This window comes from Equus asinus, chromosome 1 (assembly GCF_041296235.1).
Source record: "Equus asinus isolate D_3611 breed Donkey chromosome 1, EquAss-T2T_v2, whole genome shotgun sequence".
In the NCBI taxonomy this organism is placed as follows: Eukaryota; Metazoa; Chordata; class Mammalia; order Perissodactyla; family Equidae; genus Equus; species Equus asinus.
The window spans coordinates 183,783,367-183,807,353 of record NC_091790.1 but is presented as its reverse complement, the minus strand read 5'-3'; the positions used below and the strand labels follow the sequence as shown (position 1 = coordinate 183,807,353).

The window sequence follows — 23,987 nt, the reverse complement described above, 5'->3', positions numbered from 1 at the left end:
AATTACAGGGCCGGCCCGGTGGCACAGCAGTTAAGTGCACATGTTCCACTTCGGCGGCCAGGGGTTTGCTGGTTCAGATCCCAGGTGCAGACGTAGCACCGCTTGGCAAGGCATGCTGTGGTAGGCGTCCTACATATAAAGTAGAGGAAGATGGGCACGGATGTTAGCTCAGGGCCAGTCTTATTCAGCAAAAAGAGGAGGATTGGCAGCAGATGTTAGCTCAGGGCTGATCTTCCTCAAAAAAATAAATAAATAAAAATTAAAAGGCAATTTCATATAGTTCAACCAAAAAGGTCCAAGTTTTCCAGGTAACACCAGTCAATATCACTCACAAATGAGCAACACCAGGCCACTATGCGTTCACTTAGAAACAAAGGGCATCAAACACACTCTTCTAGGTAAAGAGATATTTTGTAAGTACCCTCCCTGCATATGGGGGTTTGATGGGAAGGCAGGCATTGTTTTTTCTGCAGGAACACGGTTGGAAATGTGGATCTAACATGTAGGGAGGAGATTGAGCTTGAGTTAAAATTTGCCATAGTTATTATTATGGTTTCCAGAGTTATATTAACCGGTTCACGAATTTTCAACACTGGTTTTTTTCAGCAGAACAAGATAGGTACAAAATTTGGTAGCTTTAGACAAAAATGCAAAGGGGTTTATGTCATGTGCTTTATTTACATCCTTCAGTTATTGTGGGGGGAGGGGGGAATAAAAAGAGAAATGTAAAAAGTAACAATTTACCCAATTTAAAAGTTACAGCTTTCGAAACAAGCTTTCTTCAACTTTATATAACAAATACTACTTCCCTATTTGTGTGAGGAACAAATAAAATTTCAGGTCACAATGAAAATTTTCTAATGAATATTACTATTTATAATGTGAAGAGATAACTGGAGCAAACACTCAGCTTCCTACCACATTCCAACATAAGAGCAAAATAAAATAGCTCCATATTAGATCAGACACATACTGGGCACTGTTGCACAAATGGTCAATGCCTTCAAGGGGTTCCACACAGTAATAGCTCATCTGACATTAAATGATAACTCAGCCCCAGGGCCCATATATTTGAAGGAATGTCATTGCAAAAGAAGGAAAGAGTAACAAGCAATACAATGTCACAATTTAGAAGAGAAGGAAAAGGACTTAAAACTTGAACTAGCTACAATGTTTTCATTGTTTCTTGGGGCAATTAAGGTTTCCCTGTTAATTTGCAAGTACCAGATGAAGGGATGGGGAACCCCTCTTTTATTTCCAAAGAATGAAAAAAACAAGTCTTTACACATGCTGTTCAGTGAAGATCATCAGTGAGCTACATACTTCCGCCCTCTGAATAACTCAGAACTGTTTCCTTAATCACTTTCTTCTGCCTTTATTGGAAGAGGAGGCTTCTATTAAGCTCCACTCCGAATCTCCAAGAGGAATCCAAAGATTTCATCCAGAATTTTGGTCTAAATTTCAACTGAGAGTCAAAGTGTTTATTCCAAAGCACAGGTTTGTTCATGCTTAATTGGCCTTGGATAGACAGCAGGTTCCATTGGTCACACTTAATTAGCCTCCATAGCAGTTTAATACTCACCTGAGCTATAGCTGTCAGTAGATGACTGAGAAATGGAACGAGACAGAGAGCGACGTCCAATTTTGGTGGGACGTTTGTTGAACTCTTGCTTCTGGTCAGCAAATTGGATCTGCTAAGAAAAAGAATACCTGTTATATAAAGGAAAAGAACCTCCATTTCTGAGACAGCAATTCAAGGCTTGCATTAAAGGGTCTTACCTTCTGTCACAGTTGATCTGACTGTGCCTACCCATATCTGGAATGTTAAGACTCTTGGAGAGAATGATTTTTCACTCTTTTTTTTTAAGGAAGATTAGCCCTGAGCTAACTGCTGCCAATCAATCCTCTTTTTGCTGAGGAAGACTGGCCCTGAGCTAACATCCGTGCCCATCTTCCTCTACTTTATATGTGGGACGCTTACCACAGCACGGCGTGCCAAGCGGTGCCATGTCCGCACACAGGATCTGAACCGGGAAACCCCAGGCTGCCGAAGCGGAACGTGCGCACTTAACCACTGCGCCACCAGGTCAGCCCCTGATTTTTCACTTTGTACCTATTATATTTCTATCAAATTTGAATCTTTGATCTACTGTCTGACTATATGCCTTTTATAATAAAATTGTAACCAAAAAAAAAAAGAGAGAGAGAATGGGACGTTCTGGTTAAAATAAATTCTGGCTAAAATAAAATAAATTTAGAAAGTTGAATCATATTCAGAAATGCTTTCTATAGCAGTTTAACTGAAAATTAAGGCTGGAAAGAATCTTTGAGACTATCTATTTCAATCTTCACATATCTAGATGAGAAAACTACAAGGTACAGAAAGGTAAAGTGACTTGCCTTGAGGTTTTAAGATTCTCAGGAAATGGCATGGTATAATGGGGAAAAAAATAGGCTTTCCATTAGGACAGAACTTTCTGGAACTGCATTCAAATCCTGACTATGCCACTCATTAGCTATGTGATATTGGTGAAGATGATTTTGTGCGCCTCATTTTCTCATAAACACAACAAAGATAAAAGTACTTACCTCACAAGTTTTAGAGAGTTAAATGAAACAATGTAGGTAAACTGTGAAACACAGCAGAAAATTCAATAAATCTACCCCCCAACTCCCACCCCTACAGTTCAGTGTTCTTATAACTCTTGCAGGTAGTCACTCTAGCTTTTAAAAGCCTTTCTAAAATATATTAATTAGCTTTTCAGTACTAAAAAGTATAGTAAACATTATTATTTTTAAGGTTGGTATTATAAAATACCTAAAAACCACAAGATTGATCATTTATTAACTATAATATAACAGATCTAGAAGGAGTGAATGACTGGACTGAGTATGTATAAACCTCAATACACTGGAGGTTGCATTTTGGACAATATATGATAATGACTTTCTTAGAATTTTCTCTCTTTCACCTAATGTTGGAGGTTCCAGCTGATACTTTATAACATTTTACGAATCAAAGCCCATATCATTTATTCAACAAATAACTGGGGCCAGCCCGGTGGCTCAGAGGTTAAGTGAGCACATTCCGCTTCGGCGGCCCGGGGTTCGCCAGTTCGGATCCTGTGTGTGGACATGGCACGGCTTGCTGTGGTAGGCGTCCCACATATAAGGTAGAGGAAGATGGGCACGGATGTTAGCTCAGGGCCAATCTTTCTCAGCAAAAAGAGGAAGATTGGCAGCAGATGTTAGCTCAGGGCTAATCTTCCTCAAAAAAAAAAAAAACACACACAAATAACTTTTTTTTCTTTTTCCCTAATTGAAAGTTTGCATAATTGCTTAGATTATTCTGGATCCAACATGGCATAGAGGCAGGAAAGATCAAAGATTTGACAACTGATTCTACCTTTTATGATAAAAAGATAGTGCCTTGATGGGCAGAAGGCAGACAACATACTAGAATGAAAGCAGCAATTGACAGCTACATTTCCTGCAGTTAGAGATAACTACTGAGTCATTTGAGTATTGAGATAAGGAGACCGGTGCCAAATTGAATTAGCTTAGCATACATTTTAGGGGAATTCATAGCATTTCCATAGCTATAACAACAAATAAAGCCTGTGTAGTTGTTTACAGAGTTTACAAATTGTTTTCAGCAATAGGAAAATTCATTGGATTAAAAGTTCTTCACAAAATTATTTTGCTAAAGTAGCAATTTATTCCAAAAAGATAAAGTGCCCTTTCTATGCATTCCCATTGGATGTACATGAACTTCCACCATCCACCTTACTTCTCCTATCACAGCACTTATTACACTGAACATAACTATCTACCTGAATCCTGGGTAAGCTACAGGCTCCATAAAGGCAGGAGTTGTGTATCTTTATTCACTCTTATATCCTTAGGCACAAATGCTTGACACATGGTAGGCAATCATGTGCTGAAGCCATGAATCTAAAGTAGCCTATTCTATCTTCACTGTCTGTCCTTGGTTGAATATTAAGTAAATATGGTAAGCATAAGCCAAGTCTAAAGTTAAAAGAATTCTTACGGGCACAAAAAGTTGGGAAAGAGAAAGTAAGTGAGAAGATGGGGAGGGGTACAGCAGTCAGGCTCAAAACTCTGGCTTCCATTTCACCAAACTTGTTCAAGACAGTGATATTTCTTTATTCTTTTTTAGAGGACCATGTAGGAAAAACAGTAGTAACCGCCTTTCCAAAGACCACAATGAGTCACTAATTCAGCACTGCCTCCTTTTAAAAAAGAGTAACGATAAACCCTACCTTAGATATGCAACACCCCACCACCACCACCACACACACCACTAGAGGGGGCCAGTCACTCTACTTCTCTAGATTGTAGGATCGGGATGGGTGGGTACACACCCATTTACCCCACTAACACTAAACCATGTAGCTATCTAAATGTATCATCATCTCAAACCAGTTTCCCTAGGCTGCGCTCTCTTCTCTATAAAGTCTTCTCCATTTACAGTAATTCTTCCCATCTAGGTTAAGTTTAGGCTATCTTTTGGCTCCTAAAGAAGACCAGGCTGTGTAGACTTTCTCCACTCAAAGACATAGGATTCTAAATCTTGTTTACTTGTTAGATGCTGAACTCAAGTTTCTTTAAGACAGAAGAATATTAGAAAGAGACAAACCACTTATATAGAACGTTATACAATTTTTCCAAGAAATAAATGTTCACCTTTTACTGACAAGCAGAACACACGGTTTAATCAGGTCATCCCTCGTACCCACCTCCCTTGCAACCGTTAAATGCCATTACATTCTTCACTCAACAGTTCACCTCGTTATGTAGTAACCTACCCAACCCATACCCCGCCCTGCGCCCCAGCTGTGGGACTCTGGTAGATTCTATCCCTAACATTCCTACTTTGGCTGAAATCAAAGAGTCCTTTAAGGTAACCGTCCTTTTCCATTTCAGAGAGAACTGCCTAACTCAACAGGCAGCAAGGCAAGGGAGGGAAAGAGACTGCTCGGAGAGGAGCAGCTCACCTTATGCCAGAAGGAGGGATGAAAGCAGGAAAGGAGGGAAAAAGCAGCTGGCCTTTTACAATAATGGCTACAGGGGCAGCAAGACTAGTAAATAAGAGCTTAGCCTCACCTGGGCTTTAATCCCAGAGTTGTCATTGACAATGTATTTCTTCTTGCTGCTCAGCATAGTGACATTACCAGCCCTACTGCCACCTCTCCGGTCCAGGGACCCTTGTGGCAAGGCCTTTAAACTTTCCTCATCAGCAATTCTGTTGGCTCTGGTTTCAGCTGGCTTTTTTTTTTTTGGTAGGGAGGCTACCCTTCCCTGGAATCCCTGAAGCAGCTCCAACAACCCCTCCAGCAACAGAGCCCAGTTTAATAAGGCATTTCTGTTAGTGGCTCATCAGCCATTCCTAATTCTGGTGGCTGCTTTGCTTTTATTATTTTTTTTCCTAAACACCTAATTACATGGATCCTCTGACCTCTAAACCTTAACAAGTCCCTTGACAAGGCCCAACTTGCATGCGCATAACAATAGCTTATTTATATAACCAGTGCACTTTTTGGCCTGCTATAATTAACTTGCTAATTAGGTTCCTTTTTAACCTTACCTCCTCCTTTTCCTTGTCAGATGATTTTAGTTAACCTAGTCTCATTAGAAAAAAATTAACTACAGAGCCACAACAACAGTGAGGGAATTTATTAAGACTGAAAAAAAGAAAAAAATAATGGTGCCAAGTGCTTAGGCAGTCCCTACCCTACACTCTGTGTCCTTGGGTTAGTCAGACTGGGGACACTGGTTCAGCTCTGTCACCAAGGAAATCAACTTAGTCTGTTGCTTTACTCTTAATTGTGCATCTTTTATACAGGTTTGATATTCGTTTCTAGTTCTATCTCAAGATTGTTGCTGACTAGGTATTGAGTGACTGTGCTTTTTTCAAAAAAGTTTTTCAAAACCTGTGTTTTGCAGAAAGTGTGACTACAAAGGGGAGTTTCCTAGTTCCTCACGAGTCCCGAGAATTGCAAGGACCTTGTTACATATCAAATAATGAGTCAAATGAAAGAGCAAAGAATAAAATTATTTATTTATTGATTCCTGAAAGGGACCCAGTGAGTAGGAAAGCTACATTCAACTATATGTTACAGAGATAGGGCTGGGAATGTGATTCAAATTCTTCCTAAAAAAAGAGACTGCTTGCTGAGCACAAGAAAGAACATAAAATGCTAGATTCTTTTTTAGGATAATCTTTATTTGGAGAGAAAAGGTCTCTAGAAGAACACAATAAGGGGAGGAGAATTAATATTTATTAAGCGCCTATAATGCACAGCCCTGTGTATACGTTGCTTCTATTAACCAGTATAAGAATCTTAAAAAGTAGGCATTATTATCCCCATTTGACAAATGAGGAAAGTGCAGCTCTGAAAGGACAAATAATGTGCCTGAGGTCTCACAGCAAATAAGTGACAGCACTAGAATTCCAGCCTGTGTTTATGTCAGAGCCGAAGCTCTTTCCACTATACCACACCTATGATATTAATCAGAAGACCAAAAACTCCTCTGTCCTAATTTTAGGTACACTAGTCCCACCTCATTCTTCTTAATTTATCTTTAATTTATTTAACTTAAAATTACTCTCTAAATTTACTTTGTTACCAGGTTGGGTCTCAGAAATGACATCACCCTAGATGATGTTGGGCCCCTGATCAAACCACAATTCTGAAATGGCTAATTATATAAGAATTAGAAATCTAACAGCCCTTTAATTGGCAACTTTTTCCAATACCACTACCAAAAATTGAAAAGGACTCAAATATTGATGTTCACTATAACCCATGACAATCCTAATCTCTTACTTCATAATTTCATGAAATGAGACAGACTAATCTTTTTCTGCTTGCGTGATGAATCTCTAAACTTCTGCTGTTCCTAACCAAGGATGTTCACCCTTGTACACTCTCAGCTGGTCTTTCTCACTCAGGTGATAAGGAACTTCTTGGTCCAATGGCTTAAGTCACTGGACCTCAGCCAGAAGGAGCTGCAGGTCTGTACCAAATAAAATCAGAAGACATTTTAGGATACTATTATTGATAGGAAAAGCCCTAACAGTTAACAAATTTATCTAATAAAAGAGTTATCAAACTTTACGTGCATCAGAATCATCGGGAGAGCTTATCACACATTGCTGGGCCCCACCCCCAGAGTTTCTGATTTAGTAAACCTGGGTGGGGCCCAAGATTTTGCATTTCTAACAAGTTCCCAGGTGATGCTGACGCTGGTGGTCTGGGGACCACACTTTGAGAACCACTTATGTAACACTTTCTTCAAGTATGAATAAAGCAGCCCTAATTCTCTCCACTCTTTCCTTAGCCAAACATTTTATACTATCTGTGACTACAACCATGGAGGTATATTCACAGGCAGAAAAGAAAAGGTTATTTGAAAGGTCAGAGAATAGATGAGGTGATCCTTTCTTATACTCAACCAAAGTATAAAGAGAACTGGGTTTAACTCTGATTTCCACAACTTAAGGCTCTTAAGACTAGATGGCTAATACATTAAGAAAAATTGGACTCATGGAGAGGACAGAAGATCTATTTACCCTAAAGAAGATCAGGCCAAAAGAAACCAATTAAATCCTTTTCAAGTACATAAAGTAGTACAACAAAGGATGATGATTGGAGGTACTCTCTCTCTGTATGTCTATTTCTTTTTTTTTCTTCTTCTCCTCCCCAAAGCCTCCCAGTACATAGTTGTATATTCTAGTTGTAGGTTCTTCTGGTTCTGCTATGTGGGACACCGCCTCAGCATGACTTGATGAGCAGTGCTAGGTCCGTGCCCAGGATCCAAACCAGCAAAACCCTGGGCCACCAAAGGGGAGCACACGAACTTAACCACTCGACCCCAGGGCTGGACCCTATGTCTATTTCTTAACATTTCCATCACATAACAATCTGTAATCCTCATTTATAAAATGGGGACAATAATATCTACTTTGCCTATCTCAAATGTGTGCTGAGAAAATAATGTATGTGAAAAGGTTTTAAAGACTATATAACAATACACAAGTATAAAATACTAACACTTCTTTTTAGAAGGTCAAAAGTTCTTCATCTAGCGTCCATGGACATCTAGACCTCCTTAAAACAGAATGCAAAAATTTTGTGTATGAGTCTATTTTCCTGGGGAAAGGGCCCATCGTCTTCATCAGTTTCTCAAATGGGTTTCTGCTTTAAGTGTCAATCCTGACCCAGAGTTATAGTCACGCTATCTCTACCACCATTTATCAGATACCTTAAAGGTTTCTGTCTCACTTCCAAGTAGATATGGTTCAAGCATTCTTAGAGACATCTCTCCCTTCTGAGTCAAATGAGCCGCTTGAACAAATTCTTCACCTATAAAAAGGATTACTTCTAGCCAAAAGAAAATCGGGTAACCAGCTGGCTAAGTACTCAAGAAAATCAATCAGATTTCCTGTGGAAAATTACCAAGTACTGCACAGAGCTTGGGTGGGAGGAGGAAATATTAAAATATAGGAACTTAAAAAAAGGTTACTGCTGATCTCCACGCACATAAGAGGAGGTATTTCACCTACAAGTAAGGACTCAAGATTTCTCAGGGGAAGTAAAAACCTATTAATAAGGAAAATCTTTAAAAGGATGTGTTCCCCAACCTTTTAGCAATAAGACTGCCTAAACAAGGCTAAGAAAATACTTCAAATGAAAATAGCTGTGGAGCAGAGGCTCCAGCAGAAGTTTTCCAGTGACTGATTGAATATTAACTTGGAGGTCTACCTTGTCAATCCTCGAGATTGGGGATCTTCAGACTTCATCCGGTTTATTTCCCTGCTTGGAATCAGAGATGTGAGTACTGTCAGCTGCTGTCTGTGGTCTGAGTCCTAGTCTCTGAGGGGTATGCAAGTCCCTTTTTGCTGATCATTAACAAAATGGGAAGTGTTAGAATGTACCTTCCCTGCTAAATTTTCCTCCTGAAAGAAGATCTGAGAGCCTTCTCATATTTCCTCTGGAGGCAAGGACAGTCTCAGTGGAAGTTTCATTATATTAATATGTAAACTGGAACATAAGTCAGATATTTGCTAAAGCTTTCTTAAATTGAAATTTTGGCCCAACATGGGAGCTGGCTGTAGAGTTTGCTCTTGGGAATTAAAATGCACTAACATTTCACAGGGAAGATCTGGAAATCTATAGGCAATACACTAGAGGGTGCTCAGTGGCTCTCTTTGCTGGCTAAGTGGATATCAATGGCAACCTAATGAAGCACTTCCAGACCAGGTCAGAAATCAATGACTTATGTGGTACCTGAAAGAAAGGATCAAGAGTTAGTCTTTGGCAAGGAAAAGACAGCAGATGAAAAGGCCTTCCCTACAGTTCTCGCTGCTGTTAAAAAATATACTGGGGCCGGCTCTGTGACCAAGTTGTTAATTTCATGTGCTCCACTTTGGCACCCCAGGGATTCACCGGTTTGGATCCTGGGTGTGGATCTAGCACCACTCATCAAGCAATGATAAGGTGGCGTTCCACATGCCACAACTAGAAGGACCCACAACTAAAATATACACCTATGTACTGGGGGACTTTGGGGAGAAGAAGGAAAAATAAAAAATAAAATCTACTGATATAAGGTATTTTCCTGGTTTTTGAGAAAGAAGGGCCAAGAAATCACCAAATAAGAGAAATGCCATATTGAAAACAAAGCAAAGCTGTGCTTTAATAAAGAATGTTTTCTAAAAGCTGGGAAGTCCTAGGTCATATCCCTTAAGCAACATCACACTAACTCCTTTAGGACAGTTTTTGTGTTTTTGTTTTGTTTCTGCTTAGTTTTGTTTTTGTTGTCGTTGTTGGGGTTTTTTGGTGAAGAAACTTGTTACTGAGCTAACATCTATGCCAATCTTCCTCTATTTTGTATGTGGGATGCCACCACAGCATGGCTTGATGAGCAGCATGTAGGTCCATACCCGGGATCTGAACCCTCTAACCCAGGGCCGCCGAAGCGGAGCGCATGAACTTAACCACTATGCCACTGGGCCAGCCCCTAGGACAGTTTTCTTGTTCACACAAATAAAAAGAAGGTAAGGAGGTAAGAGCTCAGTAGGAGTTCCTCTTGAGAGGATGTGCTCAGCAAGTAAGACAGTGAGGACTACTACTTATGAGAATAAGCGTTACTATAAACTCTTATTGATTCTGAGTTGACCACACTAATATTCGGTGGAATTCTTCTGCAATATTCCTTTATAGAAGTACCAAAGTTTAATATCTTAATGTGGTCCCTCCCCTGAGAAAACCGAAATTTTTGATCCTACTTCTTGATATTAGTGAGTGGTTGGAGATTTAAAAACCCAACTAGAATTATTATATGAATCCTTTCCGTTAATTCTATAACATTACATTTTCTGAAATAAACCTGTGGATGGGTAGGATTTTTTTCCATCAAATGTTTTCAAACTCATCAAAAAGTTCTGAAACAACATTAAGAACAACAACAGCAATAACCTCAACGAAAATAATAAACAACAGTTGTGATAAGAGTTGAAATGTAGGCTCCTCAGTTTGTTAGGACTACTATAGGATCAATCTCATTATTGATGGTTATTTCTTTAAATCCATAATTCCATAAACATGAAAAGAACTTGGAATGCGTTGTATATAGTCTAACCAGTTTTCCATAGAGAAATATACACATACATTAGTCCCCTCTTATCTGCAGTTTCACTTTCCACGATTTCAGTTACCCGCGGTCAACTGCAGTCCAAATATTAAGTGAAAAATTCCAGAAATAAACAATTCATGTTTTAAATTGTGCGCCAATCTGAGAAGCATGATGAAATCTCGCACCATCCCACTCCCTCCCTCCAGGATACTCACACTATATAAGATACTGGCCCATTAGTCACTTAGTAGCCATCTTGGTTATCAGATCGATTGTGTTAGTATCACAGTGCTTGTGTTGAAGTAATCCTTATTTTACTTAACAATGGCCCCAAAGTACACGAGTAGTAATGCTGGCAATTCTGACATGCCAAAGAGAAGCCGTAAAGTGCTTCCTTTAAGTGAAAAAGATGAAAGTTCTCAACTTAATAAGGAAAGAAAAAAATCCTATGCTGAGATTGCTAAGATCTATGGTAACTTTTATTACAGTATATTGTTACAATTTTTCTATTTTATTGTTAGCTATTGTTGTTGATCTCTTACTGCCCCTAATTTATAAATTAAATTTTATCATAGATATGTATGCATGTAAAGGAAGAAACATAGTACATATAGGGTTCAGTACTATCCGCAGTTTCCCTCATCCACTGGTGCTCTTGGGATGTGTCTCCCATGCATAAGGGGGGATGACTGTAAACAAAAAACACAAACCAGTATAGACTGTAAGAAATCAGGCTAAATCTAGAAGAAACCACAGTTAGGAACAGAAGGATGGTTGCTGTTTTTAAATCATAAGATGAATTAGGTTTTATGTGCTAGTTCTTATCAATAAATAAATCCTTATTACCATTATATTAAAAGTATTTATCAGGTAAATATGGTATTTTGAAGAACGGTGCCAAAAGAGCTATAGTTCCTGCTGTTTAGACACATACATCTAAAGAACAGTCGGGGAAAGTTTTGACTGGGAGTAAAAAAAAGGGCAGGTAGGGGAGAAACACTTTTTAGAGACTTGAAAGAGCACCATTTCTATAAATTGTGGGGGGTTTTTCACTATTCTTTTTCTTTACACCCATGAGAAATAAACTAAGCATCGGCTTGCAAATAGATTGCAAAGCACTCACAGGATAACACAATGTAGGCAGTACACCAGCAGCAATAGGGAAGCTCCAGCCCAGACAACCAGGCAATAAGCTGCCTCTGGCCAGGCAGCTCTCAGACCTTCCCCAGCTTCACTCGTAATTAAGAAACAGGGGTGACCCAGGACATAAGAACTCATCAGAAATTAGAGTAATAACTGTTTTCCCAGCCACAGATCTTGGCAGGGACTTTTCACAGGTGATCCCTGTCACCTGTCAGAAATGGTTGCCTCATTATCAAGAAACAGAAGGAAAAGCAAAGAGACCAAAGAACTCACCATCCACTCAGGCACGTGAAAAGCTGAGGTGCCCTCATTACTGTCCCACTTCTCCATAGCGCAGGCTTCTGTAATATATGTCCTGAAGCAAAAGGGAAACCTGGTTTGGAAATGCCAGGGTTTTTTGAGTGCCCAAAAGCAGAACCAAACCTAGTGATTCAGAAGTTCACAATGCCTAGCAGAAGCTGCATCCCCTTTTACAGAGGTTTCCTATTCAAATCAACATCATTAGTCGACTGCCTGACAAGTCCCTTACTGGCCAGCTTCAAACCTCTGCTTCTGATTCAAAATCAGAGCTGATGCAAGGTCCTGCACCCAGGCACTCTCTTTAACACTAACCAAACACTCTACCCCCACTTCCCCAGTGGGGACTTTCAGCAGCAATAGTCATGCTTCCTCTCTTTTCCTGTGTGTAAGGCACTTGTTAATTTTTCTCCTGCCCCTCAGAGGATGCGTCACTGGAAGTGCTGATACCAAGATCAATAAGGATGGAGGTCAAGAAGGCACTCCCATTTCTCAAGAGTTGCTTGATTTGGATCAGTACAGTAAACAGGCGTTTCCTTGAAATCAAAAGTTCCTTATGGCTTTCAAGTTTAAACAACTATGCAGAAACTCCCCATCTGTTCACACTAGGGGTCTGGCACCAAACTAAGGCATATCTCAAGTTAAATTTTTATTGCATGGGAGATTTGGATGGAGCCAGGGAAGATCTCTTGCAAAATCAGAACTCCTTAGAAAATCTGAAGAAAGTTCTGGGACCACAACTCCCTCTACTGGCTCCCTGTGTGTACATGAAAGTCTAAGAGCCTTCAAGCAGCAGAAATAATATAGGTGCCAACTGTAAATTAGCTGCTTCCCTGAGGCTAGTCAGGAGCTACCACAGTGTAGGTTTAGAGGAAGCCAGGGTTTTCTCAATCAAGACTAGTGCTGCCTCAAAGTCCCTATCCAATGCTGGTTTTTACTCAATAGGTCCAGTTTCAGGAAGAAACAGGATGCCAACACAGTAGCTCTATACACTGTCACCTTAAGGGACCTCAGAAGCTGTTTCCTCTCTATGTCCCCATACCAACTCCTTCCTCTCTGCACACTTAATAAGTGTGGAAATAAGACAAAACTAGAAAAAGAGGTGACCTAACCTATTTTACCTGCTTAGTTCATTCCTAGAGCATATTACCCAATTAGAGTACTGTAGATTTCAGAAACAAAAGAAGCCCAACAAGATATGCCTGCTTTGGTCCCCTTCAAAGGACTCTTAACAGTGTTAATTCCCATTGCAGAGGATAATTTCTTTGGAGCTGATAGTCATAGTATTATAATTAGGATTATAGATTCATTGCCCTTTAGGGCCTTGCCTTCACTGGTTAAGAGAATGGTCCTTTGGATGTGGAATGGAGGAGAGGGAGGTAATGTCTAGGGGAAGAGGTATTGTAAGATGCCCAAGAGGGCAGAATTCAAATGACTGACCTGGAAGTCTAGACTAGAGAGAAAGACAAGTGAAAACAGAAGGGGACTGTTGGACCAGGTGAATGTGGAGGTATCAAAGGATTAGAGATCACAGGGCAGGTGGAGATCAGATGCAATAAGAAGAGAGAACAGCAGAGGTAGAAATAAAGGAAGCTGTGGTCACAGAGGAGCTATGGAGGGAAGCAATTTTGAGTGATGACAAGACACAGAAAGTTGATGAAATGCAGGGGTGATAAGGCCCTCTGAGGTCAGGGTGCCAATTTTGATAAAGCCTTAGCTCTTAACAAGCTCCAGTTATTGTCCTCTGGTCTTTTAATCCAAACTTCCTAATAAAATGAGAAGTTATATCTGCTGCCTAAATTTCCAATGGTATCTTTCATCTGTGGTTTAAAGGCAACGTATCTAAAATCAAAATGATTTCTTCACCTTTCCTTTCTCCCTACCCTCCAAACCACAGTTTCTTCTCACTTTTCTACCTCTGTTCCCTCAACGACAGAAAACTTCAGTCATCTTTGACTTCCCCCTTTTCCCTCGTCCCCAGAACAACCAGTTGCCAATTATTTTTGAGCCCTCCTCTACCAAGCCTCTCATCTATCCCTCGCTGTCCATTTTCACTGCCTCCTAAAAATCCTCTATAAACCCTTTCCAGGAGGATCTTCTGCTACATATCCTTATATATACTCTGTCCCCAGGTAAGCAGTATTACTGCCTATTTCCTGAATGTGAAGACCACACAGCACAGCAGCAAAGAGTAGTGGTTTTGGAATAAAACAGACCTGGGTTACAATCCTGGCTCTGCCACTTAGTTATTAACCTCTCTATCCCTCCCATTTTCTAATCTGTACAGTGGAAATAATAATAGCCATCTCACAGGATTGATGCAAGGATTTAAAAAGTGTGCATACACTAAATACTTCATAAATGGTAGCTCTTACTTATGTCATTATGCTGTGTCCTCTTCTACCTCAAGGCTTTTGCTCATGCCATCTTCTCACGTTGAAATGCATTTGTTCTGCCTTCACTTTCATCATCTTCATTTATTCAAATTCTTCAAGGTTCAGCTCAAATGATAATTCTGCCATGGAATCTAACCTAAAAACAGGAATGTCCCTTTCCTCTACTATTGTTCTTTGGTCACATCACTATTTTCACCCCTCCACAAATTATAGCTACTGTGTACAGATGTTAGATTCCAGGCTCTTCAGGGGTTGAGCCAGCTTCTATTTGCCTACAGTGCATAGCATACAGTAAAGGCTTAAGAAATTGTCAAATTTTCTATGCTGTATGTATACCTTATAGTACTCCAGAGGTAACTTGCATAGTCAATGTGTTCAATACATTTATGTCCATTTTATAGGATTTGGAACATTATTTTATATATACAGAGGCTTAGATCTATTACTGACCACAACTATGACTTATTTGTGGTGAGTTCTTAGTAGGGTTTTAATCCTTAATTATAATATTACGTCAGCAGGAATATATAATCCACTTTCCATTGCTTGATCTGCATCAATTATAACCCATTATGATCTGTATCATAATGAAGCTTTTAGGAATAAATCAAGGCCAAAAGACTATTTTACTGCTAGAATGGAGCCCAACTCTTAAAATATTTCAATGATCAGCAAATCACTAGATTATTGGTGCTCCTGTTGATGTTTTCTACGCAATCACTTATTAAATAAATGGAAGATGATTTGCCTCATGGTGGTGTCAAAACATGGAAGAAAATGACTTCAAAAGAAGACAGTAATGGGAATAAAAGAATAAACACATGTAAAATACACCATTTTGGCAGGCAAAACTAAATGTCATTTTACTTGTGTTATCATTTTTTTGGTTTTTTTAATGTAGGTTTTAACCAAAATGGACTTCATTTGAAAACTGCAATCTCACTACATCTTTCTATAATGACTCTGAAACAAAAATAAAACAGCAGTTATTACATTTGGTCTATTAACTGAATGGGACTGTATAAGCAATAAGGTATAGGTGTTGTTTTCAATCTAATTTCATTTTACCATAATGTGCCTTAGAAGATATACCTATGGCAAGGGCAGGAGTGAGACCACTGCAAACAATTATCTATAATAGTCACTCTTAACATTTCAGTGAGGAGTTTGCAACTTCTGAAGAAAGTTACACAAACTGCACCCACTCCTACAGCCTTTAAGCTTCACAAGAATTGACCAAGTGTGTAAAAAGCTCAAAAGAATCTCATTTTTCACTCCAAGAAGAAGAACAACTCGAAGCTCTATGTGCCAGTCGTGTCCCTACCAGTGGGGACTTAATGGTAGTATCACCATTAACGAGGGCAAGCTGGATGACCTGCCAGCGTGAGTAAGTGCTAGGAGCTAGAGCAGAAAGGAAGAAGTTAATATTTCCAGGGGTCAAAGTCAAAAAGAACCAGGCAGTGGTGAAGAAGTAACTACAATGGCAAAACAGTTTTAACAGGAGGTGATCAATCTATAACCTGGTGAGTCATAAGGCACAGGGCAAAAAAACACAAGAATGTCACCCTGTCCTCTATATTCTTGGTTTGTCACTTGGTTTTACTAGACTTTGGCAAGTCACCTAATTACTCTCTTCTTCAGTTTCCTTATTATAAAATGAGGGGGAGGTAGGTAAGAGTGGACTGTGGAAGGTTAGAACTGGTTCCTTCTAGTTCTGACATTCAGTATTTTCTAATCCACCTGGATTCTCTGAGGTTATAAGAAAAAGCAATAACTACTCCTTAGTCACCTAAGTTACAGCTTATTGTAGAGGCCAAGGTTCCTAATCACCTGAGTTCAAAGTTCCATCTGGTCGATTATGTGGATGGCTGGAATTGCTAGGCCTTAAATTTCCCTTCCCCTTCAATCTTGAAATGCCAATGCTACCAGAGCAACTGGAATTGTTAAACCCTCCCCCTACCCGGCAACCTTAATATTAGGCATCCTAACTTTCAGTTCCTCAGTGATCTTAAGACTCATATCCCACAGGTATTTCAAACTCAACATGGAGATATCATCATTACCGGTACAGGATAGTATAGGCTTTAGAGTTGGATAGGCTTGGGTTTGAAGGCTAGCTCCATCACTTACTAGCTGTGTAACTCTAGGTAAGCTATGTAACTTTTTGAGCCTTTACTTCCTCATGCAAAATACAGAATAATAACTTCTTCACGTTGATGTTATAAAGATTAAATAATACATATAAATACATATAAAGCACTTAGCATAGTGCCAGGAAGCTATTTTGTCCAAAACTAGACACAGCATAGTAGTACCAGACTGTCTGGTTTAAATCTTGACTCACCACTTACTAACTATGTAACCTTAGGCAAATTACTTATCCTCCCTGTGCCTCAGTTTTCTCATCTGTCAAATGGGGATATTAAGAGTATCTATCTTGTAGGATTGCAGAGAGGATCAAATAAATTAATATACATACTTAGAACAGTGCTATTTAAAATTTACTATTATTGATATTACATATAACATGTACATCCCCCAACACACTCAAATTCATCTTCTCTTCTTGAATGGTGAATTCATTCATTCAATCAAACCACAAATATTTACTGGGTGCCTATCTTGTTGTGCCAGGCAGCATAGAAAGGCAGTCCCTGTCCTCATGGTGCTTAGGGTCTAGGCAAAGAGACAGGCAATTAAATAATTACAACAAAAGTGTGAAAAATGATAATGTAAGTACAGGCTACTATGGGAGTATGTGGCAAGAGCACCAGTCATGTGGCATTAGAGAAGCTCTATGTAAGCTGAAAAGTCAAGGATGAGTAAGGGGTACCTTGGTGAGGAGGAGGATTGAGAAGAGGATTCCAAATAAAAAGAAGATGTACTCGATCTCTTGCATTCTGTCCCTTCTTCATACCAGCTGTCTAAGGCCTGACCATCATCATATACACCTAAATCAGTGCTTCTTAACTTGAATGTGCATGCAAATTATTTTGAGATCTTACTAAAATGCTGATTCTGATTTAGTAAGTCTGGAACAGGTCACAAGATTCTACATTTTAACAGCTCTCAGAGGATGCCAATACTGCTGGGATTATGCTTTGACAAGGGCCTAGATAATTCCATCCCTCTAATAGCCTACTTCAGTCTGTTAAATTTAACTTATACTTGATTATCATTAGCTTTTATCACTTTAAAATCTGATCACATCATTTTCTTGCTCATAATGCCTCAATAGCTCCCCACTGTCTTCAAAATAAAATCCAAACTCCTTAGCATGACACACAAGACCCTTCATGACTTAGCCTCTGCGTACCTCCTGAGCCTCAGCTCTCTGAATTTCCCCACATCCCCATTTTGAACACACACACACAAACACATCTTTCAAAATTTAGCTTAGCTGTAATTTCCTTTAGTACACATTTCCAGCTCCTGGTCTAGGTTAAGAATCAATTCTACAAGCTACTGAGTAATCCTCCATACCCATCTCTATCATAGCACATATCAATGTTGATACTATATCATTTGTCTGTTTCCACACTGGAACTGCAAGCAATTTGAGGGCAGAGATTATGTGTCTTATTCCTGTGTTACAAATGCCTAGCATGTAGTAAACAACCAAAGAATATGTGCTGAACGAAAAAATGACTTAATCAAAGAACAGCTAGCTCAGAGTAAAGCCAAAAATGAGTAAAATATAGGACAGGCACCTGAAAGGTAAAAGGGAGGAAAAGGGAATCAGGTGTGAGTAAGAACTGAAAAAACTATAAATAGAAACATCACTATAACAAAATTATGCCTAGTACAGCTAAATGTACCTCCTTGCCACAGACTAATCCAATTCTCAGGTAAACAGTTAAGCAATACGGAGACTAAAGTACACTAAAAGCAGGCACCGAGCCACATTTTGCACTCTCTGGTAAGTCCTCTAGAATCTGGGAGTGGAATGTGGACTTAAATCCTCAATATCTCTGACACAGCTAATAGAGCCCCACTTAGGTCAGAGTTCAGCTTGCTGCAGTTAGCGCCTCTAGCTAAAACTGTCCTCAAAGAGAGGTCAAGCTTAAACTTGAAAACAGTCAGAGTAAGAGCAGAGAATTTGATTCAGGGCCCTCAATTTTATCATAGAGTTGGGGGGGGGGTGCTGTGGGAAGGGTATAGGGTAAAATAATGAAGCACAATGCTATTAAATAAATGTAGAATGTGGGCTTCTCACTGTATTCTTTTCTTAAAAATAATTTTTTATTGAAGCACAACCTACTATAAAAAAAGTACACAAATCAAAAAGTTACAGTTCAATAAAATTTCAAGTCAACACACCTATCCACTACCTAGACAAGGAAATAAAACCCTATTACTAGCACCCTAGTCCCCGTTCAGTCATTAACCTCACTCCTCCCTAAAGATAATCCTTATCTTGATTCCTATCTCCACTGATCAGTTTTGCCTATTTTTGAACCTGCTATAAATAGCATAAAAGATGTACTCTTTCAGTGTTCTTTTTCTGCTCAATATGTTTCTAAAAGTTATTTAAGTTTGTTGCGTTTAGCAGAAGTTCATTTATTTTCATTGCTGGAAAGTATCCCATTGCAGGAATATCCATAATTTATTGAATCCATTCTCCTGTTGAAGGTTGTTTTCAGTTTGGGGGCCATAAAAAATAACGTTGCTATGAATGTTCTTATATATGTCATATGGTACCCATATGAAAATATTTCTGTTGGATATATATCTAGCAGTTAAACTGCTGGGTTATAAGGTATGTAGATGTTCAGCTAGGTTGACAATGTCAAACAATTTTCCAAAGTATTTACACTAATTTATACTCCGAGGAGCAAGATAACACTGTCCCAGTTGCTTCATATCCTTTCCAGTGCTTAGTATTTTTGGTCTTTTTACATGTTAGGCATTCTGGGTAAGGGTGTCACATTGTGATTTTAATCTGCATCTCACCACCACCACTACCATCACGACCACAACTGAGCACACTTTTTAAAAATGGATTTTATTGTATTGAGGCACATTTCCTCTATACTCACTTTGTTCAGTTTTTATCATGAATGGACGTTAAATTTTGTCAAATGCTTTTTCTGCGTCCACTGAGATGCCCACATGATTTTATCCTTCATTTTATTAATGTGATGTACCACATTGATGGATTTGTGAATGGTGAACTATCCTTGTATCCCTGGAATAAATCCCACTTGATCACAGTGTATGATCTTTTTAATGTATTGTTGAATTCAGTTTGCTAACATTTTGTTGAGGATTTTTGCATCTATGTTCATCAGGGATAATGGCCTGTAACATTTTTTTGTGTGTGTAGCAAGATATACATAAGATTTGCCTTTTTAACCATTTTAAAATGTATAGTTCACTGGCATTGAGTACATTCACATTGCTGTGCAACCATTACCACCATCCATCTCTAGAACTTTTTCATTATCCCAAATTTAAACTCTATACCTATTGAACAATAACCCTCCATTTCCCCCTCCCTACCCCCGGTAATCACTATTCTACTTTCTGTCTCTGTGAATTTGACTATTCCAGGTACTTCACATAAGTGGAATCATACAATATTTGTCCTTTTGTGTCTGGTTTATTTCACTCAGTAGAATGTTTCTGAAGTCCATCCATGTTGTAGCATGTATCAGAATTTCATTCCTTTTTAAGGTTAAGTAATATTCCATTGTATGTATATACCCCCTTTTGTTTATCCATCCATCCATTCATGGACATTTGGGTTGTTTCTACCTTTGACTATTGTGAATAGTGCTGCTATGAGCATGAGTGTACAAATATCTCTCCGAGGCTCTACTTTCAATTCTTTTGGGCATATACCCAGAAGTGGAATTACTGAATCATATGGTAATTCTTTTTAATTTTTTGAGGAACCATCATACTGTTTTCTACAACAGCTGCGTTTTACATCCCCATCAGCAACGCACAAGGGTTCTAACTTGGACAAACTAGAACCCTTATGTAGTGCCAAGCACATTTTTATATGCTTACTGGCCATTTGATATCCTCTTATATGAAATGGACTTTCAAGTCTTTTACTCATTTTTCTGTTGGGGTGTCAATCTTTCCCTTATTGATCTGTATGAGTTACTTAGATATTCTGGTTATGAGTTCTTTGTGGTTATAAATCTTGCAAACATCTTCTCCCACTCTGTGGCTTGCTTTTCCACTCTTACCGTTGTCTTTTAAAAATACTTTTATTTTGAAATCATTTTAGACTTAAAGACAATTTGCAAAAATAATACAGACAGTTCCCATATACACTTCACTCAACTTCCTCTAATGTTAACATCTTGTGAAACCAGATTAATCATCAAAACTAAGAAATTAACACTGGTACACTACTATTAACTAAACTACATTACTTGGATTTCATAGGTTTTTCCACTAATGTCCTTTTTTAGTTCCAGGATCAAATCTAGGATCCCACACTGCATTTAGTTGTCATGTCTCCTTAGTCTCCTCCAGTTTATGATAGCTCCTCAGCCCTTCCTTGTCTTTCATGACCCTCACAATGGTAGTTGATTGAATCCTGCAATAAAGCTGTGCATTGACTAGACTAAAAAAACAAACGTGTATTACCTATTCATCTCTTTTTCTTAATTTTTTTCAGTTTTCTCCTCAGTTTTATTGAAATATAATTGACATATAACAATGTATTAGTTTAAGGTGTACAATATAATGATTTGGTATATGTATTTATTGTGAGATGATTGCCACAATAAGTTTAGTTAACATCCATCACCTTACAAAGTTACAATTTTTTTCTTGTGATGATGTTATCTATTCATCTCTTTTGATTAATTTTTGGTAGACTGGAAATACCAACTTTATATATTAATACAGATAATTTTAAAGATCAGCTAATTCAATTTTCTTATTTTAAGGATACAGAAATCAAGACCTAGAGAAGTTACTTAGCCAAAGTCTTACAGCACTCCTTTTCCCCATTGATTTCATTTGGAAGGTAATACTTTTCTTGTTTGTGAATTATGATAGACTTCTGTAGTGCTTAAATGCCTTAAGTGTTCAGAGACCCTCTCTTTTTTTTTAATTGAGGTAACACTGGTTTATAACATTATATAAATTTCAAATGTACATCATTATGTTTCTATTTCTGTGTAGATTACATCATATTTACCACCCAAAGACTAATTACCATCAATCACCATACACATGAGCCTAATCATCCCTTTTGCCCTCCTCCCTCCCTTCTTCCCCTCGGGTAACCACCAATCCAATCCAATCTCTGTCTCTATGTTTGTTTGTTGTTTTTATCTTCTATTTAGGAGTGAGATCATATGGTATTTGCCTTTCTCCCTCTGACTTATTTTACTTAGCTTAATACCCTCAAGGTCCACCCATGTTGAGAGACCATCTCCTCTTAATCAACATGAAGTAAGACGAAATAAGTTTCTCCATTTCCATTAAGAAATTAACAGTGCCAAAACAGCTCCTGAATTGCTGGTTTATTTTCTAATTTTTCTAAAATGAGGATGTATTGCTCTAGTAATAAGAGAAAAGAAATGCGTAGCAGACAGAATAATGGCCCCCAGACATGTTCATGTCCTAATCTCCAGAGCCTGTGAATACATAGCATAAGTAAGGCTGCAGATGGAATTAAGATTGCTAATTGGTTGACCTTGAGATAATCCTAAATTATCCAGGTGGGCATAATGTAATCAAAAGGTTCCTTATAATTGGAAGAAGGAGGCAGAAGAGTAACAACTTGAGAGAGATGTGAAGATGCTACACTGCTGGCTTTGAGGATGGAGGAACCGGCGACAAGCCAAGGAATGCCGGCTGCCTCTAGAAGCTGGAAACAGAAATATATCTAGAAGGTAAGGAAACAGACTCTCCTCTAGAGCCCCAAAGAAATGCAGCCCTGTTGACATCTTGATTTTAGTCTACTGAGACCCATTTTAGACTTCTGACCTCTAGAACTGTAAATTAATACATTTGTGTTATTTAAGCTATAGAAAATTAACAGAAGAAGGCTTTGAAATTTTAAGATGTGGGGAGATTAGGTGTTTGGTCTTAAATATCTCAATCATTTTCAGCTAACTACTCATGCATGCTCAGGTTAGGTTGGAAATGTTTCCATAAATTTTAAAACTCTGCACAATAAAATGACTAACATTTTACAAAGTGTTTGGGAATAAGATTTCATTTTTACCAAATCCTTGTTCTGTATGATTGGAGCACTGTCAACGAGAGAGTGGTAAGAGATGTGACTGAAGAGGTAGGCAGGGACTGATCACATATGGTTTGCAGGCCACAGAAAAGTTTTAATTTTATTCTAAGAATAATGGGAAACTACTAGAGATTTATGTTTTTAGAAGATCACCGTGACTGCTGTAAGGAGAAAAAACTGAATGAACATGAATGGAAATGAGAAGACTACTTAGCTTATTAAAATATGAGAGGTGATAGTAGCCTGGATTAGGATAATGGTAGTGAAAGGATTTAAGACATATGTTGAGGCCTGGCCCCATGGCCGAGTGGTTGAGTTCCCACGTTCCACTTTGGTGGCCCAGGGTTTCGTTGGTTCGGATCCTGGGCGTGGACCTAGCACCGCTCATCAGGCCATGCTGAGGCGGCGTCCCAGATGCCACAACTAGAGGGACCCACAACTAAAATATACAACTATGTACTGGGGGGATTTTGGGGAGAACAAGCAGGAGAAAAAAAAAAGACGTTTGCTGGTGGTTGGTTCAACAGGACTTGGTAATAGATTGAACGTGAAGGGTGAGGAAGATGTCAAGAATGACTATCAGGTTTCTGGCTCAAGCAACTGTTAAATAGGGATGCCACTGATTAAAATGGAGAACAGGGGAAAAATAGATGTGGGAAGAATATCAAGACTTCAGTTTTGGTCCTGTTAAGTTTGAGATGTCTAAGAGATATGCAAGCGGAATTGAAATAGCAACTGAATACAGAGTCTGGAGCTCAGAGGAAAGTCTAGGCTGAAAACATAAAATTAGGAGTTACTGATTTCATCCATTTCTATAATTTAAATCCCATGCATACACAGATATATAAAACCATGAGAATAGATAAAACTGCCAAGAGAGGGGAAAAAAGCAAGCAAACAAACAAACAGGATTCAAGTCTGAGCCCTGATCCATTATACAAGGTAGGAGAAGAAGAAAAGCTAGCAAGTGAAATTTGAAAAGCAACCACCAGAAAAGAAAGAGGAAAATCCAAAGAGAACAGTGTCACTGAAATCAAGAAAAGAGATTATTGCAAGAAGGAAAGAGTGGTCAGATATTTCAAACACTCCTGAGAAGTTTAATAAGATGGCAGTTGAAAATAATTATTAGGATTTGGCAACATGGAGGTTTTTGGTAACTTGGGAGTGATAGGGGTGAAAGCAGGATTAGGGAAAACTGAAGGATGACTAGGTGGTTAAAAGTAGGATAGACAGTTTGAACAGACAAGTCTTTTGAAAAACTGGGCTGTGAA

General features: G+C 38.7%; 1 protein-coding gene and 1 long non-coding RNA gene across 18 annotated transcripts in view; one reads left to right on the top strand and one right to left on the bottom strand.

Moving 5' to 3' along the window:
* The window catches only part of AHCYL2 (adenosylhomocysteinase like 2), a 171,477-nt gene that overhangs the window by 45,219 nt on the left and 102,271 nt on the right, over positions 1–23,987 (bottom strand). For 3 of the 16 annotated variants that reach the window (XR_011504470.1, XM_014854338.3, XM_014854340.3), the window contains exon 2: positions 1,583–1,694. Coding sequence is in view for 12 of the 16 variants with exons in the window: in XM_014854338.3 (XP_014709824.2) it covers positions 1,583–1,694 (112 nt within the window). In the remaining 4 variants the exon portion in view is untranslated. Of the gene's footprint in view, positions 1–1,582; positions 1,695–1,779; positions 1,980–5,127; positions 5,547–8,789; positions 8,844–12,078; positions 12,486–23,987 lie in introns of those variants that run through there. The other 13 variants (XM_014854342.3, XM_070513246.1, XM_014854339.3 and 10 more) reach the window with 11 other exon arrangements.
* LOC139045664 (uncharacterized) overlaps positions 1,950–23,987 on the top strand; it is a 70,357-nt gene continuing 48,319 nt past the window's right edge. For both annotated transcript variants that reach the window (XR_011504487.1, XR_011504483.1), the window contains exons 1-2: positions 1,950–2,086; positions 22,190–22,363. This is a non-coding gene — a long non-coding RNA (uncharacterized lncRNA). The remainder of the gene's footprint in view (positions 2,087–22,189; positions 22,364–23,987) is intronic.